Genomic DNA, 21,697 nt, shown 5'->3' with positions numbered 1-21,697 from the left:
AATGTCAGACAGCTCTTCAACGGTTCGAGCTTCCTCAGGATTCCTCCAAGTCTTCCCCTCTGCAATGTCAGTAGCCATCACCAACAGTGGGCTGGGTTGTAGCTAGATTCTGAGGAGTTCACAATGCTTTCAGCAGGACACCAGGGCACTCAAGATCAAAAGCATTTCCCCTGTCTATGCACAGGAAGACAGTTTTACCAGGCAGAACTGGTACACTGTCCCTTTTTCTACTGGCATTAATGGCTCTGTGCTTAGTCTAGGCAAGAGCATCTCCAACCCACCAAAGGGCTGCGTTTCTAACTGCCTAGAGAGTGGCACAGCCATCTGGGAATGAGTCAATACCCAGTCTAACAAGCTGAGTGACCACAGCAGATAAAGTCACCACTTAGTTTCTAGCGCTCACATAAGCCATGTGTGTGCACACGTGCACGCACACACACGCTTCCCACATCCTGGGTATACCAAACAGTCCCGCAGCAAAAGGCAGGAGGCCTTTTCATGTCACACAACAGATCTCAAAAACATCCCAGCCCGCCTGGCATGAACAGTGTGGGTCCAAGATCCACCTGCTCTGAGGGGGCTTTGGTCAACGCACAGTGAAGTTGTACAAAGTCTCTTTAACACCCATATAACTTATCAGCGCTTAAGCCCTAGACATGAATCCTTCGTTGGGGCTCTGAGGCAAAGTTTAGAGCCTTCCACAAAGCCAAACACTCTTAAAAGAGACGAAGAAATGACTAAACTGCTTCTCAGCTTCTTATAGCAGGCCAGATTGACTCTAAAAACTTCATGTTGAGAACAGGATTTGTAGAATAAACACATTAATACATCACCCTGAACTAATGTCTGCTTAACAGAATGATACTTCCTCATGCTATTCACTTCTTTATAAAAAGTTTTGTTCAAAAATTAAGGAGCCCAGCTCCACTAGTGTCCACCTGTTCTTGAATGAAACATTTTCAGTATCTCAGAATTCTCCATTCTCTCTGACGGTGTGCTCATCTGCCAGCCTTCTAAATACTGACTGCACATCACATTCTGGTCTAGGGCCACCAAAAAAGGAGACATCTCAGGTTCCCACTTGCTGCACCTTCTCTCAACAGGATGCTATTAAAGCAAATACCGAGCATTGAAAGTGCTTCCTGAACTAGGACACCCTTAGGATAGAGCACGGTGATGCCAACAGAGGAATTCATACCCTCATTCAGTGGGATTAGGCTGCAAGTATGCACCCCTTCACCTTGAATGTATCCTCTAAATAAAGTGGGAAAGTGGAAGTGCTAGGCATCACAAGCACCCTTTGCTGCAACTATAGCCCTCTAGGTGCATACAGTACAAAATTAAAGGCATTGGTCTGGAAATCTTATAAAAGAAAAGCCATCAGAGTTAACTGCCCTTAATTTTATTACATAACCAGACAGAACAGTTGAGACTGGAATGTCAGATTTCCCCTTCAAGCACAATTCACAGTTTCATATTTGCTTTGTATCAGAAAAGAAAAATCAACTCACTAATATGCAGGTAGGATTGATCAAGTGAGGTACAGTCTCAGAATACAGAGCAAAAACTCACTGCAAATTGCTTCACTAGCCTTCAGAGAGCAGCAGACGGTCTCCAACTCGTCCTTTAGACAGTTTCACCCAGTAGTTGCCTCATCGTAACGTTCAGCGTACACCAGAGGGGATGCAAGGGCGTAGGAGCTAGTGAACGATGAAAAGCCATCATAGAAGATTTTCACAAGCTAGCGAGAGACTGACTACACAAAGTTGTGGTAACATTCTTCCCATTCAGCAAAACAAAGTGTTAGAGTAGTTAGCCCTGCTGATGACAAATCTGTTACAACAGGTGAAGTACAATCATTTGAGAGTTACAGTCTGCAATTCAGTAAAACAGAGTAAAACAACAGGTTAGTAGTTATTATGTGAAATCTTAATAGTACGCGTTTTAGTAGAGGTCAATAAGATTATGCACAAGGTCAATAGTGAAAGATGATGAAGAGAAAGTTCAAGATGCTATGGTTCTGCAGAAGTTTTACAAAATGTATAAAGTATTGTGTTTCTCTACAACAACCAAAACCCTTACAAGTGCAGGTATATACATGACATGAAAATATTGCTTCACTCACTCAAACAGGGGTAAGAGAGATCTAGAGAAAAAGCAGCATGCAAAAAAATCCTGGAACTATAGAAGATCCTGCTTTCAGACACTGATCTACAGTACAAAATAAGCCTACTTGTACAGGTTGCAAAAGGTTTCCGAAATCGATACGCTGGCACTTACTGTACAATAATGTTAACTGATTAACATAAGCAATGAATAAATATTAAGCCACTTCATAAAGCCTGCGCAGGCAGCGCAGGCATTCATGGTGGTAGAGAAAGCAACACAGACATACTTCATTGTTCCCAAATAAAACAAGGAGAGAGAAAGATTTCCCAAGCAGGAAATGGTAAACTACACAGCCAGACTGTTTTAGGAGTAATTACATTATAAGTAATGTTATTTTCAACAGCTTTCTTATGTGTGTGCAGCCACTAAAAACCTCACTGTGAGACCTTATCAGGACAGAAAACAGAGCATTTGGTAGGATAGCTATTTTCTTTTAATTTCTCCCCCATGTTTACAGAAACACAAGAAAAAAAAAATCTGACTATGGGAGGAAAAAACCTTGTCACCTAAATGTAGCTATTTCTTCAACTGTTATAGTCGAGTCCCCATGGTTTCTCTCCCAGAAAAAAAAAAAAAAAACCAAAACAAAACAAAACCACAAAACCATTTGAGGAGAGTGTTTCATGGGATAATATCCAGCAGCAGATGTTCCAACACAAACACGTCTATCAGATCAGTGCCTACATTTCAAGCCCAGAAGTCACCACACTGAAGGGGATTTCGGAGGCAGGGGGATGTTAGCCCTACAATTAAAGCTCTAAGATGAAAGGGGGGACTTGGGAACGGGGTATAGGAGGGAAGAGGGAGTCACTGAATCACAGGAGATAAGAAGTGCACACAAGTTTCTAAATGAAGCACAGACGAAGTGAAGGACACAAGAGTCATCTACAGGAGGTCACAGGTTCTGACAGCACTGGAGTTTGTTGGATTTCTGTCCATCGGTGGTTGGTGGGACACTGATGTCGACTACGTTGTTGCCAGGAGACTCATCGTGCGCGGACCGATCCGCAATCTGCTTCTGTGAAACAATGCGGTAGATTTCTGAAACGAGAACAGACTTGTCAGAGCTCGGAGAAACTCTGGCTCCAAGGGAGCACGTGCACGTGTCAGAGCAAGCTGGCCAAGCAGCCAGAACCCAGCAACGAGAAGATTTTAACTTGAGAGTTGTGAAAGGGAATCTAGTCTGACCAGCTGTCGCATTTAACATCTGGCTCGCTTTCCAGCCCCGTAGTGGATACGCCAGCTCTGTCTGGAAAAGTTATCAAGACAAGATTCCTTACTGTCTTCCCATCACATTCTTTTACAATGACTCCACGAACATGGGTATTATTAAAAGGCTTTTTAAATGAGAAAGGAGCAGGAATGCTCATTTCGAAAATAGAGAACCATAGAATAACAGAATCTTTTGGGTTGGAATCACCTTATTTTTGATTTAAAAAAAGAAATGGACAACATAATCTAGAAACACCCATCAAAAGGACGCTTGCGAAACGTCACTGCGCAGCAGCAATGACCGTCACCCATTTCACACTTCAGCTTCTGCCAAGCTGCCACTACCAAGCGACAGAAATGCCTGCTCCTCTCTGCAACAAATCAGTTTTTCCACCTATGACAGTAAAAAAGCCACATGGTTCCATAAAGCCCCATATTGATCCAAAAAAGCTTTTCCTGAGAGAATTAATTTATTTGACTCCAATTAATTTACGCGTTGAAAGCGCATAGATCCACAGAGCTGTAACCGCTGAAGACACACGGCCAGGTTAAAAGCTTTCAGAAACAAACCATTTCGACTGCATGGCGAGTAGAAATTATTTAAGTTGAAAGGTTTTTTAATTACTTATTTCTCTGACTATAAGCCCTTGGTCCAACTTCCCTCCATTGTGAGACAGGAAAAGGGCAAGTACCTCCCTGGAAGTCTGTGGTAAATATTATGGTCACATTCATACAGCCACAGCCTCAAACCAGCAACACCCAAAGTCTTTAGTAAGGATTAAAAAATCATAGGGGACTAAGTACTTCCAGTGCTTAAAGGGGGCCTACAGGAAAGCTGGAGAGGGACTTTTTACAAGGGTATATAGTGACAGAACAAGGGGCAATGGCTTTAAACTGAAAGAGGGGAGATTTAGACCAGATATAAGAAAGAAATTCTTCCCTCTGAGGGTGGTGAGGCACTGGACCAGGTTGCCCAGAGAAGCTGTGGCTGCCCCATCCCTGGCAGTGTTCAAGGCCAGGTTGGATGAGGCTTTGAGCAACCTGGTGTAGTGGAGGGTGTCCCTGCCCATGGCAGGGGGGTTGGAACGAGATGGTCTCCCTTCCAACCCAAACCATTCTATGATTCTATGTGGGTTTTGTTTATGTATGTTTTTTTAGAAGAAGTGGTGTATTTTAATACTAGCTATGTTCAGAGTCATTGTCAAGCCCCATTTTCTGTGGGGTAGCATCTGTTTGGGGTTTTTTGTTGGATTTTTTTTTTTTTTTCAGCCATGAGTGATCCCTCAATCTGGTAGTCAGTAAGGAAACTCCTGTCCTCCTGTCCCACCCTCTTCCCTCCTCCAAGTCCCCCGCAGTTGCTCCCACTGCTCCAAGCAGCACATTTCTCCAGGTTTCTTCTCCTCCCTTAGAAGGATGATTCTCCCCCAGGTAACAACTTTAGGAATAGCCTTTTCAGGACTCCTCAGTCTTACTCTCCACATGTCCACTGTACCTAAACTGGACAATCTCAAAACTTATAGGAGCCCAGGATTTTGCTAAGAGATAGTGTTTGGAGTTCAGTTTGGCCAGGACTGACCTCATCTCGAGTTCTGGCTCTGTAAGTATCTTCTCTGTTCCAGCAGACCATATCGGGGCTTTCTCCTAGAGCAACCTTAGGCCATCTTCTCTACCCAGAGTCAGTCTCAGGACAACACCGCAAGGAAAGACAGGATGGATGGCGACTGTTGAACCACGCTCAGCGCACTAAAACCATGGATACCACCTCAAAGCACCAGGCAAGTCACCTCAGACCCTGCCAAGCATCACAGATAAGCAGTGAAGCTGCTATAAGGCTGCCCTGCACAAGACAGTCCCAGCCCAGCACCAGGCATCTTCTCTATGGCTTTGTCTCAATGGCCATATTCTCCAGCTGCTTCACCAGTTGCCCTAATAACTCAATGCAAATCTTGCTGGGCAGCAGACATAAACCATTCCTAGTCTGTCAGGCTTTTTACTTATAAAAGCAGCTTGGCTATCCTTTTTCTCCCACCTCTCTCTTCTTGGTCATCTTCCTCCAATTGCAACACATTCCTGGTACCAACAGAGCTGGCCAGCACCAAACCTAGTGATCCCAACACTTGTTACTGCTTCCCTGTACATCTCTGCAAAAGAAACCTAGAAGAGCCTGCCTTACAGAATTCACCATATAAACACCCAGATTTTCCCCCCCCCAGTAACAGGCTCTCATTCATACATAATCAAGAAATAATAATACCAAGGCAATTCTTTGGTCAGCATGTAATAAGCAACACACGAGACACTTCCTGATAATCAAGTAGAACCAGAACAAAGGCTCATTCTCATTTAACTGAAATTAGTATCTGGTCACAATAAAGCTCAGAAAACGCTCATCTTGACATGTAGTGGGACATGTAGATCAGGCACAACTTCACAAAAGAGGTACAGGGGTGAGACTGTATAGACAGTCTATCAGTCCAGAATTCAGCTACTGTAAGCAACAGCCAGGAACTGGATCTCGCCAACTCTTCATGTTCACCTATGGATCTTAAAGAGGTTTTCAAGAGACAGAACAAACACACTGACAAATTCTATCGCATTTTCCCCTCTGTAGGAAGAGATTCAGATCTCATGGGGCAGTTAGAGGTAGAACAGTCATCCAAACCTGTTTGATAGTCCTCTTCCTATTTAGATATGATTTTTAAGGGTTCTTTGCCAATTACCAATTAGGAGTGGGAGACTATGCTCTGAAACATCAACTTCCCTGTTGTCTCAGACAGTATTTTGAGACATGACTACCTCAGAACACAAAGCAGAAGGCAGTCTCTGAAAGCAGAGATGTTCAAGTCTATCAGGGTTTGTTAGCTGCAGTTCAGCAGTCCTGCAGGCCCATGCTGGTTCCCTGCAGGCACCCTTGGTGTGACAGCACCATGCTGCCCAGGACTCTGCTTCCGAGGATTAGCTCAGGCACAGAGCTGCTCCAACGCAGTCACCTCAGACTGGTGCCAGAATAATACATCCTCTGGAACACAAAGTGCTAAAGCATACAGCGCTGACACGCTCATACAGACTAAAGTCTAACTAAATTAGAGTCAAATTAGGCCAAACCCCAAGTCTGGGAAAAGTTACCCAGCCCAACGCAAGTAACAACACAGAGGTGAGCAGCACTTATTTTAAGCATCTCTTTTGCTCTGTGTGCTTCCCACTTCTACTGCCTGTAGGCTACATATCTCCCAGCACATATCCTCACCACTTCAGCTCTACCCTTCCTCCTCCTACCTCAAGACCATACAACTCACACTTCTTGGCCAACCTCACTTTGAGGGAAACCAGCAAGTTCCCCATGTGCTGCATTTAGCCTAGAACAGAGCTGCACTCTTCCAGAGGCCAAACAAGCACTCAGCTCAAGTTTGCAAAACATCAGCTGGAAATCCCTGTGAGCCTGCTAAAAAAAGTGCTGTGGCCATGGCTTAGCACAGAAAGGAAAACTTGCTGGTGTACCTACAGTAATAAAGCTTTACTGGTGAATCCCAGGCCTTACGCGCAGGAGGGTGCTCCCTTACTTCAAGGTCAAGAAAATACATGCAGGACACAGTTCCATCTTAAGAAATGGAAATTCTAAGCCCCAGTCTGAAAGAGGGAAAAAGTAAGTAGTAAAGTACTACTACTTGGAATACCTCCGATCCTACATGCAGTGGATCTACTGCACGAGCCACCCAGCATTCCCACACATACAGCAAGTCTGAAGCCGCAGCTGGACACTGTGCACTCAGTAGCCACATCTACACCAGTTAGACATGCTGAGGAACACTCTTGGGCAGTGGAAATCATAAACCCTGGCCTCATTTCGGCCTGTGACCACTGTTACGTTCTTAGACAACTCCTGGGACTCCTCAGAGACAGTCCCAGAAGACAGCCTGCATGGAGCTGTGCTCTTGGTGCACAGTCACCTACAACCCTTGCCATCAGCTGAGAACAAGAGTTCAGTAGCCTGGACAAAAATATTGTGTACCAGTCTGCTTTGGTGCAAGAGAACACACGAGAACATTTAACTTCCCAGCATGGCTGTGGCTTCACTGCCTGGATTTTGTGCGGCACAGAACTGCCAACGCCTTTACAACAGTGCTACTGCAATAGCCTGAGCTGATGGAACATCAGGAAACGAGAAGCCTCCAGATTCTTGGGCAAAAAGGTATGCGTGGGGTGGGAGGCAGAACACAGAGGTAAGATTAGAAGGCTTGCAAACTAACCATCATTCCCAACACAGGTAACTAGTTCTAGGGAACTGCAAAACATGCCCATGAAGAAGATCCACTACCTCAGGAGGTCCTCTGAATCCGTAACAAACCATACCTGTAAGGATGTTCTTGAAGGCTTCTTCTACATTTGTTGAATCCAGAGCAGAGGTTTCAATAAAAGATAAGTTATTTTTTTCTGTAATAAATAACAAGTGGTTCAGTTAAAAACTTTACTTGGAGGTTTTCACTTCTATTTTTAGGCCAAATCAGCCAGGACCCAGTCTTTTTTTTTTTTTTTTTTTTCCTGTTACACCAGGAACAGCTTGGTGCACCATTTATTTAGCTGCTAGCATTTCAGCAGTGCCACCTTTGACCACTGCCTTTCCATAGGGTGGGAACATTTTCCTCACTTGTTCAGTCAAGCAATACAGCATTATTTTCATCCGGCTACAGATCACTCGCAGAAGTACCCTGAGCAGGAGTACAGGCCAAAACACACTGGCTGCAACAGGAGTCATAATTCCTCTGTGTCCCCAGAAAGACAAACACACCTATGCTTTCCTAATCCCACTCGACCTCCAAATGACAATAAACCCCCTAGTAACACAGTCTATTTCCTTCTTTCCTCTTACAGTGCAAAATATTATATTTTTTTAATAAAGAAATACGTAACAGTACATCTTCCAGTACCTCAAGGGGGCCTACAGGAAAGATGGGGAGAGGCTGTTCAGGAGGGCCAGTTATGATAGGACAAGGGGTAATGGTTTTAAAATAGAGGGAGGTAGGTTCAGGTTGGATATTAGGAAAAAATTTTTTACTATGAGAGTGGTAGAACACTGGAACAGGTTGCCCAGAGAGGTGGTGGATGCTCCATCCCTGGAGACGTTCAAGGCCAGGTTGGACAAGGCCCTGAGCAACCTGATCTAGTTGGAGATATCCCTGTTCCTTGCAGGGGGGTTGGACTAGATGACCTTTGAAGGTCCCTTCCAGCCCTAACCATTCTATGATTCTATGATTCTATGATTCTAACATTGTGACCAACCTCTAAACATCACACCTAGAACGGTACTGTACCACCTGCCCAGAAACAGGCAAACTTCAGTCACAGAGCTTAAACGGCAACACCAGTACCACCACTAGCTATTTAAAACAGCCTTAGTAGGAAATCAGGGGCAAAAAATAAGATGTTGAACCAAGTGACCAAAGCAATGCACTACCTAGGGTGCCTACTAACTTGTTTTGCTTCTCTGATTAGACTTCACTTCTCGTTCATCCAAAAATCTAAAGTGGTTTTACCAAGCACAGGGTATTTGCTTATAGCAAACTTCAGAAAATATGTTTAGGCAAGCCCTGGTAATATTTCTAGGAGGCTTTTCACATTCCACCTCCAAGCTTGGTAGCCACACAAAAGTAAGCTGAATGTCTCTAGGCCTGTAAGAGCAAAAGAGTATTCGACCAGTGAGTGCTCTGCAAGATAAGGGAGAAGTGATGCAGTGGCAGTAGCTCACATAACCCACTTGGTTTCTCCCAACAACTGATAATCTCCAAGTCTGATGATCACTGCATTTAAATGCAACTAGAGGACACTACTGCATGCATCAGTGCTCTGGAGGAGAAACTAAACCATCTAAGAGAAGGTTCAGTATTCATTTGCAGCTGTCCACATTGATATGTACTCAGTAGAACCAGGCCTCTAGGAAGGAAGGAAAGACATTTTGCGTTGTGATATTTTATATTTACATTGTGACATTTTCTCTTCTTAAAGTTGCTTACTGTTTCTAGCCTTGCTAGAGGAAGTGTTTAATCTTCAGCTATCAGGCAGCTCAAGGACAGTGTTTCAAAAACATGCAGTACTGTTAGATTTAAACAAAACAAAACAAAAAATAACCCCACACACAATTTAAAATAAGGAAAGATATTTTCATTTAAAAAAAAAAACCAAAACAACACCTTAAATGCCTTTTTTAGGGTCAAAAATAAAACTTGAGGTGAAAGGCTCAGTCCTGGCCAACAATAACATGATCACAGCTTGCAGCAACACCACGTTGAGAAAGCAGCAGCCCAGAGCACGCTGCCTACAAACCTGCAAACGCCCGGGCCTCGTCAGTGGGCACAGCTCTCAGGTGGCGCAGGTCACTCTTGTTACCCACCAGCATGATGACAATATTGTTGTCCGCGTGGTCTCTGAGCTCCTTTAGCCAGCGCTCCACGTTCTCGTAGGTGAGATGTTTGGCGATGTCGTAGACGAGCAGAGCCCCGACAGCGCCGCGGTAATATCTGAAACCACAAGGCACATTCCTTGGCAGGGAGCTCCCAGTTTCACCAGCAAACCCGGCACCTGGCTCTTCTACACTGCTTACGACTAAAAAGTTAAAAATGTTCCCCATGCTTTAAGTTGTGCTGATGCAAATCCTATTGTTGGGGTTTTTTTTAACCAAGTTCCAAATGCCGGGGGGGTTTTAATGGCATTCCGAAAAAATTCTGATGTATGTAACAAAATGCTGAAGAGACTGCGGAAGCCACAGCATTTTCAGCCTGTGTGACAGAAAACTCACGGTGCATTTCAGAATCAGCACTGCTAGAAAGTTGGTGGGAAGTCCTAACTCATCCTTCTACTAGAAAACAGCCCTTAGTAAAATGTCAGTATTTGCTGTTCATCTTCCAAATACTTCCTGCCCCTTGAAAAACTTTTTAAAGAGGGGGACTCTGGGCTGTATTGACAGTTCTCTACCAACCCGTGATCCCAGAACAGTTTGCTCCCTCAGGGCAGGTTTGGGCCCATCTCAGCTCAAGCCAAGGGCTCAGGACAGCACACGCCAGTATCAGCAATCCTACACTGCCCGCACCCCTCTTCCACACAACCCTAACGTTTCTCCTCTGCTTCCATCCAGCACATCGTTGGACCGATTCAGGCCACCAGGTCAGCAGAAGACATTTACTTTTTACTGCTGGTTGGCGTTCTGCTGGCTTAGCCAGCTGTGCTGGTTTGGACTGGAGCAGAGGTAATTTTCTTCCTAGTATCTAGCACGGGGCTGGTTTGCGTTTGTGCGGAAAACAGCGTTGCCAACACAGATGTTTTAGTTACTGCTGAGCAGTGCTCACACAGAGCCAAGGCCTCTTCTGCTTCTCACCATGCCCCACCAGCGAGTAGGCTGGGGGTGCACATGAATTTGGGAGGGGACATAGCTGGGACAGCTGACCCCAACTGACCAAAGGGATGTTCCAGACCACATGACGTCGTGCTCAGCATATAAAGCTGCGGAAAGGAGGAGGAAAGAGGAGATGTTTGAAGTGATGAGGTTTGTCCTCCCAAGTCACCGTCACGTGTGGTGGAGCCCTGCTTTCCTGGAGATGGCTGAACACCAGCCTGCCCATGGGAAGTGGTGAATGAATTCCGTGTTTTGCTTCGCTTGCACAGCGGCTTTTGCGTTGCCTATTAGACTGTCTTTATCTCAACCCACAAGTTTTCTCATTTTTGCCCTCTGATTCTCTCCCTCATCCCACTGGGGGGGAGTGAGCAAGCGGCTGGGTGGGGCTGAGCTGCTGGCCAGGGTTAAGCCACGACATGAGCTGAACTGGCCCAGCCATGTGTCAAGAAGGAGCTCGTGCCAGCACGAAGGAGAGGCAGGATCCCAGGACTACAGACACACTGATTCTCATCAGCCAAGTCTGTTGTCAAGCCAGACTCAGCCAGCAGTTCTTCTGCTAAGCTTTTACAGTGCTAAGAACAATCTAAGGGTCATAACGTTTCTGAAAAACACGTGAACAATTATGGAAAAGATGCACTTTGAAATCGCCACTTGCATCTACTTCTGCACTACTTTGTTTCTGCATTCTTTCCTTATAGATTCTCCCTTGGGGCTCCACGTTCTCCTGTTTTCCTCCCATCTATTCTGCATGACCCTATTTCGCCTCAAGAAAAAAAGTTCCCTTCACTTGAGTTTAATACCAATGGCTCAATCTGTGTGTGACTCAAACAAGTTTGTACCTTGAAAAACTGATATATACATCTGTAACACCAGAAATTTTCAACTCGCTGATCAGAATGTGTCCTGGATAACTAGTCCTGCCCATAGGGTTTTCTTTTTTCTCCTCTAAAAGATACTTTTGCCTACTACCTGTGCAGAAACAGATACACCCGGAGGTTCCATCTTCAGACACTGTCTGGATTAACAAGGTACATGAAAGCTTCTCAACACCACTGTTCCAAACAGGGATGTGCCTAATGTCGCAGAGTCAGCATTAGCACAGTTGCCTCCCTACTCACTGGTTATTCAGCACATGCTCTTGGACCTAATTTTCAGGGCTGTGACTAATTCAAAGTCATTGAGATTTCAAAGGAGTTTGTGGCTGCAGACTCCTAAAAATACCCTCAACCTCAAGACTGAGGGGGCATCAAAGACCACAAGCCACTGGTGTTATGGCAAGCTACCAAGCCCAGACCAAAACTTGATGCCAACGGTACCCAGTTTCCATCAGAAATGACACTCTTTCCATATGAAGATGGTAACACATCTGGGGCACGTAAAAAAATCCAAATCACAGGACTCAAACAGAACTTCCCACACTTCTGATTTAAGCTGTTATTTTTTTCTATAATATGATCATTAGAATCTAAAAATTACTTTCATTATACTAATCAAGGAACACAAAAGTATTTGCTGTCTTATGAGTTGAATCTATCCTGAAGTCTGTTGTAATGATTTTGTCATGCGTCCCAAGCATGTTTCATTAATTCTCTACCCGTAAATTCATCCGTACCAGCTCTGTTTGAATTCTGCTGTTAGCCTGAGCAAAGACGTATTACTCACGCTGAGGTAATGGCCCGGTATCGTTCCTGTCCTGCAGTATCCCAGATCTGGGCTTTTATTGTCTTCCCATCCACCTGGATGCTCCTGGTGGCAAATTCGACCCCGATGGTGCTCTTACTCTCCAGATTGAACTCATTGCGTGTGAACCGTGACAGAAGATTACTCTTCCCAACTCCAGAGTCTCCAATCAACACAACTGAAAGAAAAGACATTCTTTTCGAAATTAATTCTTCACACCAGCATTTACATCGTGCAGTGGCACTACCTGACTGCTACGTTGCCTCGAAGGTGGGACCCAGAGGAGTTGCACAGCCAGATAAACATAGGAGAAAGTTGGGCTGACACCACCTCAGACTTTACTACTCGCAGTGTCCTTCCCCAGCCCCAACACAGTCCCAAGCCTTTTTGTTGCAAGCGGCTGCTCGGTTCCTCAGAGATGGAAAAGAGAAGTTGCTACAGCAACTGTCAACAACTAAACGTTGCTTTGGAGGCCCCAAGCCACCGCCAGTAATTAGAGGTAACGAGATGTCTCTTGCACACTTGACCTTTTGCAGAGGAACCTGTCTGCCTGACAAAGGCCTGGGTACAGTATAAGCCTACTCTATTTTTATTTAAAAAAAAAAAAACAATGCAGTAAGCAAACAATTATTTGCAGCCCTGTTGGGTTCTTACAGGGCATTTTAGTTCAATAATTTAATTCATAAACACGTTCACCATAAAAAGGGGAAAACAGAAGACGTTTGCTACTACAAACAAGATACAAAGCGAAGTACAACCTCATCCAGCAAAACAAGCTCTAGTAGATTGCAGGAGAAGTAAGAGACGAGCTAAAAATCTCTGCCTCCACACGAGACGTTGCCATGTTAACAGAAAAACTTCAGTGCAGAGAGATCTTTAGCACACACAACGCAGCTTCACTGAAAGGAATTGTGAAAATAAAAGGTACATCTCCTGGGAGGGGTTTCCTCCTGCTCTGGGGCTGAAGCTCTCCACCGATCCTGAGGCACACCTCTGCCATTCCTGCTCCAGCAGGCTGCTCCTTCACACCCAGCCACGCTAGACAGGGCGCTCCAAAAGATGTTCTCACCAGCAACTCCAAAGACAAGATTTGCCATAACTAGGATCTTTACTATGCAGCTAATAGTATTAGTATTTCAGCCTGGAGAAGAGAAGGCTGCGGGGAGACGTTCCAGCACCTTCCAGTACCTAAAGGGGCTACAAGAAAACTGCAAGGGGCTTTGGACAAGGGCGTGTGGTGACAGGACAAGGGGCAACGGCTTTAAACTGAAAGAGGGGAGATTTCGATGGGATCTAAGGAAGAAATTCTTCCCTCTGAGGGTGGTGAGGCACTGGAGCAGGTTGCCCAGAGAAGCTGTGGCTGCCCCATCCCTGGAGGTGTTCAAGGCCAGGTTGGATGAGGCTTTGAGCAACCGGGTGCAGTGGAAGGTGTCCCTGCCCATGGCAGGGGGGTTGGAACTAGATGATCTGTGAGGTCCCTTCCCACCCAAACCATTCCATGATTCTGTGATTCTAATGCAACTACACACCTTTTCTTAAATCCCTGTATGACCGACTCGAGCAAGAACCAACTAAAGGGAAACCCAACCAAAGCAATTAAGCCTCCCTCAGCCTCCGCAAATCCTGCATCACGTATGACTTTGGTATTCCAGCTAACAGCATCCTGGCTTGAGCAGAAGGAATAACGGCAGTGCCAGTGAGGTTTCTTCAACCTTGGGAATATTTCCTACTTCAGTTCAAAACATAGATTTGTTGATCTTCCTCATTCATACAATCTGGTTTTCCTGTGAAAAAAAAAAAGCAGACACGGGCAGAAAACATTCCTGATGCCTCCGCAACAAATTACAGCAGACTCTGCTCATTACACACTTCCAGAAGGAGCTCACCAGCGTTCTCCCAGGGCCAAGGATCCTGCTCGGGCTTTCAGTGTTATTACAGCTCTTTTCTGCTCAGGCCATTGTTTCAGGATGCAGCTCTGGCAGCGCACTGCTCCGGTTCATCTACCTCCCCACCCCTGCTAGCACATTCCCAAATTCCTGCTGGAGCCCTCTGTTACTCCACTGCCCCAGCTCCCGAGCTGCACAGGGAGATGGCAGAAATGCTCCGCTCCCCCCGCCCGGCATTTCATCCGGCTGACAGCACAGACAGACAGACAATTGTGCGAGCGCAGCTGAACAGGCAAAACACAACGGAGGCAGGAACAGGCAGCCAGCGGGTCGTGGCAAGGAGCCACAGCTCCCCACCCGGGACAGCTGAAATCAGCTCCCCAGTGCTCTGCCTTCGCTGGCAAACAGCCGAAACCATTTTTGAGGGTATGAGAATACATATATATTAAAAAAAAAGATTTTTATCATGAGCTCTAGCTCCAGGATTTTGCTAGCTTTCTTTTCCAGACAGTTTCTCCATCACTAATTCCACGGGGTGTTCCAAGAACGGGCTGAAGGTGCCCCATCTGGTGCAGGGATCTGCTGCCTTGGAGTAGGCTGGACCCTCAGCAAAGCCCTGAACACAACGAGAAGGAGGTAAGGACATCCCCCAGCTTGGCCAAACCCTGAAGGAAGGCAACCAGATCCCAGCTCAGGAAATACTGTTCTCCCCACCTTAGAGTCTCCAACTGCTTCTTGTTAATACTCAATCTTGAGCATTAAACGACCGTTTTCACGTTCAGGAAAAGAGAGTGAAGGAGAAAGACATGAAGACTGGAGGCCCCCACACAGACAGAACACACAGGTTTTTATTTTCCATGGGAATTGAGCAAGAAGATACCTTCAAGGTTCTGGACTGAGCGATTAGATCTTGGGAAAGTTCCAAAATTTGGGAACAGGCCATCAGAAAAAAAAAAAAAAGATCAACTTCATGATAGAATTTTAAATACCCTTGTTTACTAATGTGGCAAAAAGAATATATTCTTTTGACATCAAGAAGATTAAGACTTTCTCTAGCAGAGACCACATAAGCAGAGTTCATTATAAATATTAAGTGCATAAAGGTTGCCAGATATTGATGATTAATATGACACACATTTGTTTTTAATAAGCACAGCCTTTGTTAGGCCTAAGCTCTGATGAGAGCAATCTAAATTCCCACAAAGGTAAAAGAAAGCTCTTTTTTTTCTACGTGTGTTTTTTCCTTCCTTTTTCATGAGCCAGCATCCATCTGCACGACCTCAAACTTAATTTTTAAAATAAACACTGCTAACAGCTAATCTTCTTGAGAAGAAAATGAACGTGCAGATCACATTTTGATAGGAACAAGGCTTCCAATATTTTCACAACTATTAAAAGGTCACGGATTCAATTCCGGATCCAAACCATTCAAAACTCATCATGAAAAGTTCCTGCTTTTTAACTACCCCAGTTACAAAACCGATTGGGAACAGAGCCCTGGGCCTCTGGCTCTGCTTGGGTTACATCACCGCAACGCATCCACAGCAAGATCCTCACAGCCTCGTTATTCCCACAGCTCTGCACACGGAATTCAGCTCCTTCTCCCAAAGGCTGGCTCGGTCATTTTGTTAACGAACAACATTTTGTTGTCATCCATAAAACAAGCAGTTCTGACTGTCAGGATGCACGCAGAGGAAAGGGAAATTGGGAATAAAGATAAAGAGGTGCTAGTTTAGCAGAGCAGCTTTGACTACAGCCACACGAGCATCCCCAGAGGGGCACCAAACCTTAAATTAGATTTTGCCTACGGCGTGCTGGACCCGATAAGCCGATAACATTGGTCTGTGCTGCAGCCCAACGCAAAGAAACTGTTGCTTCCAGCTCCCAGGCCGTTTTTACCCTTGAACAACTGTTTTATAGACGTTATTTCACATCCAAGGGTCTAGCAATAAATGAGGCTCTTTGCCTTGTAAGCTTTTCGTAAAGCTGATTAATACAATCTATGCTAAACAACAGAAGTTCCTATACAGGCAGTTCCAGACCTTCCACTGTATAAAAATCAGTAGAAATAGTGACTTTAATGCAACACTGCATTCAACTGGAGTCATCCTAAATAAAATTACAATACAAGGATGCAAATTTCTTAAATAAGCACAACTGTAAAAGCTTAAAATCAGAGTCCAACCAAATTTCCTTTGGAAATAGGTGGAAAGGGTCAAAGTTTAAACTTAATAAAAGTCATCTTTCCCAGACTGCAACCCCCTTCCACTGTTATTTCCATTTCCGACCACTACATGTGCTTGATAGAAGAGTTCAAAAGCTGTCTAGGTAGCTAAGAGGAGGCTAAACCAGAAGTCAATCAAACCCCTGGACATTATTATTTTTTTTAATTCCCCTTGATATTTAATTCCATTATTGGACCGGGCAGAAGGGGAAGGAAGGGGCGTTAGTCCTACAGCAGAGACCTCATCCCACTTGGTCCCATATATATTCATTATTTCTTGCCTAGTCCCAAAAAGCCTAGAAGGAAGAGATGAGTAGATAAGGACAAGGTTTTACGTGGGTTGGTTTGTTTACTTAAAAAAAATAAAATAAAATCCACACAACCCAGAGGGCACACAGAAAAGGACAATCACCTCCCCCATGTTTCATTAAGTGCTACAAAACACGCCAGGTTACTCTGCAGTACCAACACAACAGAGCAGCTCCTGCCCAAGTCACTTCAGCTTCGGTTTCACTCCAGATAAAATTAAAAATGCGTTTCAAAGTGGCGTTTTTGTTTGTTTGGTTGGGTTTTTTTTAAAGACGAATGCAGGTTTGCCTACCTAATTGACTGTTCCCAGAAAGAAAAAAAAAGAAATTAAATTTTTAGGCTTTCAACTTCCTGGCTATCAAACCACTCGGGAAATACACGGTGAAATGACTTCAGAAGGAAACTAGTTTAGACCCAGACAGTTTAGAATGTTTTTGGAGGCTCATCTTCTGCTTTATAGGCAGAGAAAAAACAAGGGGTCTTCCCCCCCTACTATCTTGAAGACTGTAAAATAAACACTGCAAACAGGCAAATAGATCCATAAAATATTTCCAACAGGAGAGTAACTGCTCCTTCCTTTCATCAACGAGCAAACGTGGAACTGCTGCTGCCCTTGTTAGGATCCAGGTACGCAGAGCGTGCCCCGACACCAAACCCCTGGGGAATTCTCACGGCAGGCAGCGCGCACCCACACCCCTCCCAGACCACCCGAGCACCCACAGACAGCGACGCAGACCTCCCTGTTGTGGGAGTCAACACTTTGGGTGAATCCAAGGGCTTCAGCCGCGCTACCACGCGTAAATCAGGTTGGGAAACAGGAAGGTGAACGTTTCTCACCCACCCGCACCATTCCCTAGGCCTCAAAGGCAGAGCTGTGGGATGCTCCGGGGAAAAGCTCGGCCTGAGCATCTCCGTCCGTGCGGGACACCGACCCGCGGGGCGCGGACGAGGATAACACCCACCGGAGCCAGCACCGCAGCACCAACCCACCCAGCGGCCACCCGGCTTCTCACGCAGCGGCTGCACGACCCCGCACGTCACACGGACGGGGACGGAGACACTAAAATCACCCCGGGCAGAGCCGGGTTAACCCCATAAAGCGCCCTGCCCTCCGCTACTCGCGCTCGGCCCGGAGTCCTCCCTTGAAGCTCAAGTTTTTTCAGCTCCGGCCCCACACCGGATCTCTCGGGCGACCCACACCGCCGAGCACGGCCCCCGGCTCGAAGCCCACCTCCCCACCCCAGCCCCCGGCCCGAGCCCTCAGCCCCGACCCCACCGCAGCCCCCCGGGGCCGCGCTCCGCCCGCGGCCACCGGCGCTCCCAACCGCCCGCCCGCCAGCGCGCAGCCCCCGCCGCGGCGGGGCGCGGAAGGCCCGCGGGGCTCTCCCGCAGCGAGCCCGGCGCCAGGCCCAGCCGGGTCCCGCCGCGGACGCCGCTCGCAAGGCCGCCCCGCGCACAAAGGCCGCAGCGGCCGCGCCGAGGCCGGGACAGCGCGGCCTGGCGGGCCGGGCCGGGCGCGGTGCCGCCGAGGGGCGCGGCCGCCCGGAGCGGCGCGGCGCGGCCCGCTGGCGGCGGTACCTTTGAAGAGGTAGTCGTACTCGTCGTCGCGGGTGCCCATGGCGATGGCGGCACCGACCCCTCTGGCTGCCAGGCACCGACCGCGGCCCAGTCCGGGGAGGGGAGGGGGTGAGGGGCGCTCCCGCCGCCGCCTATCAGCGGCCGCCAGAGCCCACGGGAGGCGGGCGGCGCGCCAGACCCATCAACGCGACCCAATAGACGGCGGGCGTGCCTCTGACTGGCGGGCGGTGCTGCCCAATGGCAAGAGGGCAGCTGGGGAGGGGCGGTGCTTGGGGGGGTCTGCGAGAAGAAGCGGGGCCGGGGCCTGAGTTGGGGCGGGGCCTGTGGGCGGGGCCTGGGGGCGGGGCCACGGCGGGGGGGCGGGGCCTGGCGGCAGCGCAGCGCGGGGGCGGTGCGTACGAGGCGCGGGGGGTCCCCAAACCCCCCCCACGCGGTGGGGGGGGTCCCACCAAACGCCCCCACGCGGTGCTCGGCTGCAGGTCGAAGCCACCGCGCCCGGCCCGCCCGCGCTTTGCGGTTCTCTCCGGGCGGTTCCCGGGGCTGGGCCGGATCCGCTCCGGGTGTCCCCCTCCTGCGCCAAACACCGGCTGAAAAAGCTCTTCTGGAAAAAAAAAAAAAACCACACCCCGCGCGGTGACACAACTTGTTCTGGGAAAACATTTCCCCTTTTTTTTATTTTTTATTTTTGCCTGGCACGGCTTGAGGCAATTTGCTGAACGAATCTGTGATAAGAGCAAAAGGCCGGTTTGCCGCCGGGGTGACACCGGCGTGGGTGCCCCGGCGCCGCGGCCGCTGCCTTGACGCCTTTGATTCGTGGTTGTGACAAACCCTCGCCGGGAAGACGGCGGCTCCCTCCCTTCCCTCTCTGGGAGGTGCAGGGAAACTCGTTCTACTCATTAACTGGGTTTCTCGTTTTTCCGGGCCGTGTCCGTCATGGCTCGTCTGCCCTACTTTCCCCGGAGGAGTCTTTAGGATTAGTGGGTCTCCAGCATCACACGGGAGCAAGGCTGAGACAGCGGGCAGGATAAAACGTGGCTTTGGGCTTATTTTTGGAGATGTTCAAAGCATGAGTGGGAACAGGGAAAGGGGAGATGGTGGTTCAGACCCTCTGGGCTGAGCCATGCTGAGCTGCCCTCAACTTCGTCGAATGCCTGAACACCCTGGACAGGTGGGATTGTGGTTTTGATGAGGTTCCATTTCCCAAATTTAAGTGCTAATAAAGCATTCGGGGGAGAATGCGAAAAGGCAGCACCCAGACTAACAGCTGCCTATCTGCAGGGGTACCCAGCTCCTGCTCACTGGAAATCATTCCTTTTATGAACCAGGCTCTGAAAATCCAAATGCCCCGAGGCGTTTGGAGCGAGGCACACCTTCGAAAGTGTGACTCTTGCTGGCACTGGCGAGGACTGGGGTCAAGAGCCAGGCTGGGGGGTGCCTGGGGAGTGTCGGTGGACGGAGAACTCATTGCTTGTTATTAATCTGCTGTTTCTTGGCTTTGCACCAGATTTCAGATTCACGTGGGAGTTGGCCACTTTGCCTTTCGTGTTTCGTTGCCGCGCTGGCGGTGGGGGGCTCAGGGCAATGCCTCTGCCAACATCTTCTCCAGCATCTCGGTGCCACGGGGGCAGGGGGCTTGGCCCGTCCGCCCGAGCTGGTGCAGCTCTGCATATGCCCAAACACCTTCCCTTTCTACCAAGCTTTGCAAAGAGTGATTCAGGTTCTGCTGTTGTATAAAAAAGGGCCTGAGGCCCCACTGTCGAATCCCCCGCGGTCGTTTCTGCCATCCAGATGTAGGTTGCGTTTCAGGGGGGCTCTGTGCAGCAGGTCGGGGCTCTCTGCGCTTTCTGGGGCCACCAAACGGAGTTGGGTCGGGGTGTCAGTACCTGATGTGCAACATCTTCTTGCTGCATTGATGCTCTGAGAGACCCCCCGGGTCCAAACCAGCTGCAGTTCAATCTGCTGCTACTGATGAGCTCAAGCTCCGCACTGAGGGATGCACCAGCCCTGTGTCACCCCACTGCAGCCCCAGCCTGTCCCACAGCCCTCCTGACCCCGAAAAGCCCTGTCCCACCATGTCCAGACCCCGCAGCCTTTAGCCGCTCGGTGTGCTGAGCCTGGATCCCATCATGGTCCACGGCACAGCCCCTCCAAGCACCCAAAGCGAGCAGCAGCCCTTCTCCCCAGCTGCTCAGTGAGGTTTTGCTGCAGGGATCGAAGACCTGGGTGGACCATTGTGTCAGGAGCTGGTGTGGGGCCACAGGCTGGCCCAGCACGGCTCGGTCCGTATGGGAGCGATGGCCTATTCTGGGGAGCAGCGGCGTTTCGTAACCCGAAGGGTTTTTGCGCTTTGGGCAGCGCACGGAGCCGTTTTTCTCGCTGTCGCTGGAGGGAGCTGCCCCAGCCTTCCTCGGGCTGCCAGATGTTACAACAAGCTGAGCTTCAAGCAGTTGTTAAAAATGAAGGAGCTGAAGGATTCCAAGGAGGTTTCAGACGCAGAGATCCAGGACTGGCTCTGCAGAAGGACCTTGGAAGGGCCCTGGGACACCACACGCTCCAGCGTGGGGCTGGTCTGGGGACATGGGGTGGTGTTGGCACCGAGGGGACGTGGAGACTCACACGGCAGAACAGGGTGAGACCGAGACACAGAAGGAAGCAGCAGCTGTCGTGCCAGGGCTAGGCAAGAGTTGGGGCTTTCCCCTGGCTGGTGTTTGGTACCAGCTGGCTTTGTCCTCCAGGCACCTCCTGTAGATGCTGAGGATCAAATGCACCACTGGGGACCGAACCCCAGATCTGCCAAAAAAAAAAACATGCTGGCAGTGAATAAATACAGCCTGGCTCCTTCACCGCTTTCTGTTTGGTGCATAAAACCCACCTTAGTCTGATCACTTCAGCATCCAGACTGAAAACCCACGTTCCAGTATCTGCTGGTGCCCCCAGGGACTAAACAAGCTTTGAATTAAGCAAATGGAACATTAAAAATGTATTTCTGAATGCAAGAGTGAGCAGATAGGCAGCACAGAGCTGGGTACAATGGGCTGTTTGTGCAATTGTGCTTGGGGCTATCATTAACCCCACGTTTTTCTCTGGGGAAAGACAGAGGCAGGAGCTGGGGCCACAGTTGGGTCCATCAGGTATTTATACGGCTGCTTCAGGGGACTAGAGCAGCCTCTAGTCTCTTCCATCCGCAGTGAACAATTTTTGTCCCCCTTCCTTGACCAGCTAAAGAATCACTTGCTCTTTTCTCCAGCTCCAGTA

General features: G+C 48.2%; 1 protein-coding gene across 1 annotated transcript; it reads right to left on the bottom strand.

Annotated features, from left to right (window-relative positions):
- Positions 1-1,386: 1,386 nt before the first annotated feature.
- Positions 1,387-18,523, bottom strand: RAB11B (RAB11B, member RAS oncogene family). The gene is made up of 5 exons (XM_086627801.1): positions 18,443-18,523; positions 12,428-12,623; positions 9,700-9,893; positions 7,732-7,812; positions 1,387-3,210 (listed from the first exon to the last, which is right to left on the bottom strand). Exons 1-5 carry the CDS (start codon positions 18,480-18,482, stop codon positions 3,065-3,067), a joined length of 657 nt encoding a protein of 218 aa, XP_086483927.1. The 5' UTR covers positions 18,483-18,523; the 3' UTR covers positions 1,387-3,064.
- Positions 18,524-21,697: the final 3,174 nt, after the last annotated feature.

This window comes from Tauraco erythrolophus, chromosome 28 (assembly GCF_009769465.1).
Source record: "Tauraco erythrolophus isolate bTauEry1 chromosome 28, bTauEry1.pri, whole genome shotgun sequence".
Lineage (NCBI taxonomy): Eukaryota > Metazoa > Chordata > Aves > Musophagiformes > Musophagidae > Tauraco > Tauraco erythrolophus.
The sequence above is the reverse complement of the archived record's forward strand: the minus strand, read 5'-3'. Positions and strand labels throughout refer to the sequence as shown.